At 33.5% G+C, this 3,836-nt stretch overlaps 1 protein-coding gene across 1 annotated transcript in view; it reads right to left on the bottom strand.

Annotated features, from left to right (window-relative positions):
• The window catches only part of LOC106872136 (uncharacterized), a 310,976-nt gene that overhangs the window by 85,362 nt on the left and 221,778 nt on the right, over positions 1 to 3,836 (bottom strand). The window contains exon 2 of the mRNA XM_014919008.2: positions 2,076 to 2,126. Coding sequence (XP_014774494.1) covers positions 2,076 to 2,126 — 51 coding nt within the window. The remainder of the gene's footprint in view (positions 1 to 2,075; positions 2,127 to 3,836) is intronic.

The raw sequence follows: 3,836 nt of genomic DNA, 5'->3' as shown, positions 1-3,836 counted from the left end.
ATATATACATATCATGTACATACACATATGCATTTATGGAATTATGTAAAAAATACGCGCACCCACACATTCACACTTATATAATTTAATGTTCAGACTGTTACACTGTATCCCAGCACCCAATACGATTGCTTGTCGTTGTTTCCACCATAATCTTCCGATAAGCAGAGGAACAGTATATCTGCAACAATAGATCTTAGTGTTGCAACTATTTTGTTCGACTAACTTTCTGCATGGCTTAGGTCTTCTCAGTCAGAGATGATATGGAGCTATGCAACAACAACTACTACTGATGCTAATGTTTTGTAGAAATGTGAGGTTCGTTGGTTCATCGATGTCAGTGTCCCGTTAATGGAGTGCTGTAACTTTTTGTCAATATTTAAGATGTTAACGTTTATGAGCTTCTATGTGGTTGCTGAACCTGGTAGAAAACCAATAGAACCCTTCTTACCAGGTGCTAATACTTAGTCTATGCTTTAGATAAAGCATAAATTATAGAAACTGTAGATGCAATAGTCACATATCTGTACGTCTAATAATCAGTTACAGTACTGAGGTGAAGTTATAAAGTGATTAAATGTAAACTTTCATGGAAATGTATTATATATTTCTTGTGGATGTCGTAAGGGACTCACGGGAAGCCAATGATATATCATATATTTCCCGAGGTGGGAAAGGGTGTGAAAAATAGGAAGAGGAACCAAATAATGGGAATGCATAATATGATCTCAGATTCTGGGATTCTAGTATGTCTGAAAGTATTTGGTATACATGATAGGGCATGAAATTATGCTGAAATAAAGTATGAGTCCCTAGGTAGCTAAACTGGAAATTGATCAAGGAACGATGGGGAAATTGAAAAAGCAAGTGATTTAATCCCTTATCTTATATGCAAAGAATATCTAACGAGGTATGATTTAGCCCGAAGTCATAAAAAAATGAAATCTTTCCCATTACAGATGGCCTCAAGCTGTACTTGAAACGTAATTGAAAAGTGTTGAATTCATTGATTAAGTTTTTAGAAATTCAGTCGACATTTTAGGATACAGCCTCGTGTTAACACACATGTCATCCTTATTATAAAGACTCGGAAGAGGTAACCCAGAGGGAATATTTGAAGGTGGGAGGGAGATATGGTGGAAGATGAAATATAACGTGGAAGAAGGATTCAAGAGAAATGCCACCCAAAAAACAAAAAAAAAACAAGACAAAACAAAAAACAAACAAAAAAAACAACAACTTATAATTAATTGGCAGAAATATTATAAGAAGTCATATATGTGAAGTCAAATATGTAAAGTCAAACATTATGCAACTGGTACAGTGTTGTTGGCAGTTAGATGGCAAGAAAGTGATAAAACAGAAACGCGAAGATGGAAAATTAGAAACCTCAGCAAAAAACGGAAACAAAATGATTCACGGACCATTACTCAGGCAAATAAAAAAAAAAAAACACAAAAGAAAACAACAGTAGGTTTGACTGAGAGATAGATTAACGGAGGAACAAGAACCTTTTTTTTAATAGTTTGGAAGAGACGCAGACTAGAAGAAATCTCGTTGACTGTAAGATATTAAATTTTGTACTTTTGGCTAAATAATTGCTGTATAGAGTGACTTGTGTTTGTGGGTTGTTTTGTTTAGGTTGTATTATTGAATTGATAGTGTCTCGCGTAGGATGTGGGCTGTTCCTAGTAGGGCTATTTTTTTTGATAGTGTGTAGTGTTGAGGATCCAGGTATAGCCTCTGCGTTTTTGTTCATGTTTTTTTTTATCATGCCCAACACTCCAATTATTATTGGTATTGTTTTTAACTTCATGCCCCACATCTTGAATACTTATTATTATTATTATGGTGGTGGCGATGATGATGATAGTGATGATGATGTAGTCTAGAGATCATTACAAGAAAGCGTCAAAAGAGGTGAGTGTAGCCGTAGACTACATTTCAAGCAGCGGGGTGGATAAAATTGATAATGCTATCCCATAAAATGTGTAGCTTTTTGTCCATGTTAGAAATACTAATTAAATATTATTTCAAGTTTGAATGTTTTCAGTCTTATACTAAATATTACTCACCTGATCTCATATTAGCTGCCGAAGCTTGTGACATTAACGTTGTTAGGCATACTGAAAAGACAAGAAAAGTAAACGCAATTAAACGTCTGGCTAATCACTTCGGGATATGCAGCTTGTGACATTTTATAATAATGATAATAATAATTATTATTAATAATAATAATAATAATAATAATAATAATAATAATAATAATAATAATAATAATAAAAACAATAATAATGATAAAACAACCTAGAAAGGAAGGTGGAAGAGGGTTAATATCAATAGAAGGCCGCATGGAGTTAGCTAGAGTAGATATAGACTCCTATGTAAGTAATAGTGAAGAAAGTTTATTAAAAGACACAGGGAAACCAAGAACCCAAAGGAAGTTAAAAATCCAGAAAAAAGAACAGAAATTATCTCACTGGCAGGAGAAGGCGATGCATTATAGATTTTCAAAGATAGTTGCAGCAGATAGTTGTAGTGAGACATGGTTATGGTTGCAGAAAGGAAAGCTGAAGAGAGGGACAGAAAGTTTGTTAGGAGCTGCACAAGATCAAGCATTAAGGACTAATTGGATAAAAGCCAAGATAGACAAAAACCAAGTAGATTCCCAATGTATATTACGCAAATCAAAAGAGGAAAGCGTTACTCATAGAGTAAGTGAATGTAGCATGGCGGCACAGAAAGAATGCAAGAAAAGACATGACAATCTAGGGATACTAATCCACTGGAACTATGTAGAAAGCTGGGATTTGAACATACTAATAAATGGTATGAACATGAACCTAGTAAAGCACTATAAAGTAAGAAATATAAGATGTGGTGGGAATTTAGCATTCAGACCGACAGAGTAATAGAAGCTAGAAGGTCTGATTTGGTAGTAGTAGATAAAGAGAACAAAAAGTGCCAGATAATTGACTTCATAGTCCCAAATGATGAAAAAATTAATATGTGAAGTATAGAAAAAAATAGCAAAGTACCAGGACCTAGCTATTGAATTACAGAGACTATGGAAAGTGCGGGTAAAATGTATCCCAGTAGTTATAGGTGCATTAGGAACTATCTCTAAAGATCTTAGCAGATGGATAGAGGACAAAGAGACAGTTTAGTACAGCTCTAGAAAACAGTGTTATTAGGGACAGCTAGGATACTTAGGAAGATTCTTGGCATCTAAGGTTACTTGTACCCCGATGTTAAGATTTCTTTCTTTTCCAACAATCTAATCTGTTGAGTTTGTATGAAAATAATAATAATAATAATAATAATAATAATAATAATAATAATAATAATAATAATAATCCTTTCTATTATAGGCACAAGGCCTGAAATTTTGGGGGAATGGGCCAGTCGATTAAATCGACCCCAGTACACAACTGGTACTTAATTTATCGACCCCGAAAGGATGAAAGGCAAAGTCGACCTCGGCGGAATTTGAACTCTGAACGTAGCGGCAGACGAAATACAATAATAATAATAATAATAATAATAATAATAATAATAATAATAATAATAATAATAATAATAATAATAATAATAATAAATCAAGTTAATAAAAGAATATTCCGTTGGTGCGTTGTCGCTAATTCAATTTAGAAGCTACATGTTCTTTGGAAAATATATAAATTATAAGTAACGTTTTAAATACAGTTTATAGTAATTACTAGGATATATATATATATATATATATAAAGTAGTTGTATACTGCCAACTTAACGTGACAGTCCCGATAAGGGAATATACTACTGCTGTTTAGCCCTAGGAAGCCAGACCGCTTCCTA

The sequence above is a fragment of the Octopus bimaculoides genome, chromosome 2, assembly GCF_001194135.2.
Source record: "Octopus bimaculoides isolate UCB-OBI-ISO-001 chromosome 2, ASM119413v2, whole genome shotgun sequence".
Taxonomy (NCBI): Eukaryota; Metazoa; Mollusca; class Cephalopoda; order Octopoda; family Octopodidae; genus Octopus; species Octopus bimaculoides.
This window is presented reverse-complemented; position numbering and strand designations above follow the sequence as displayed.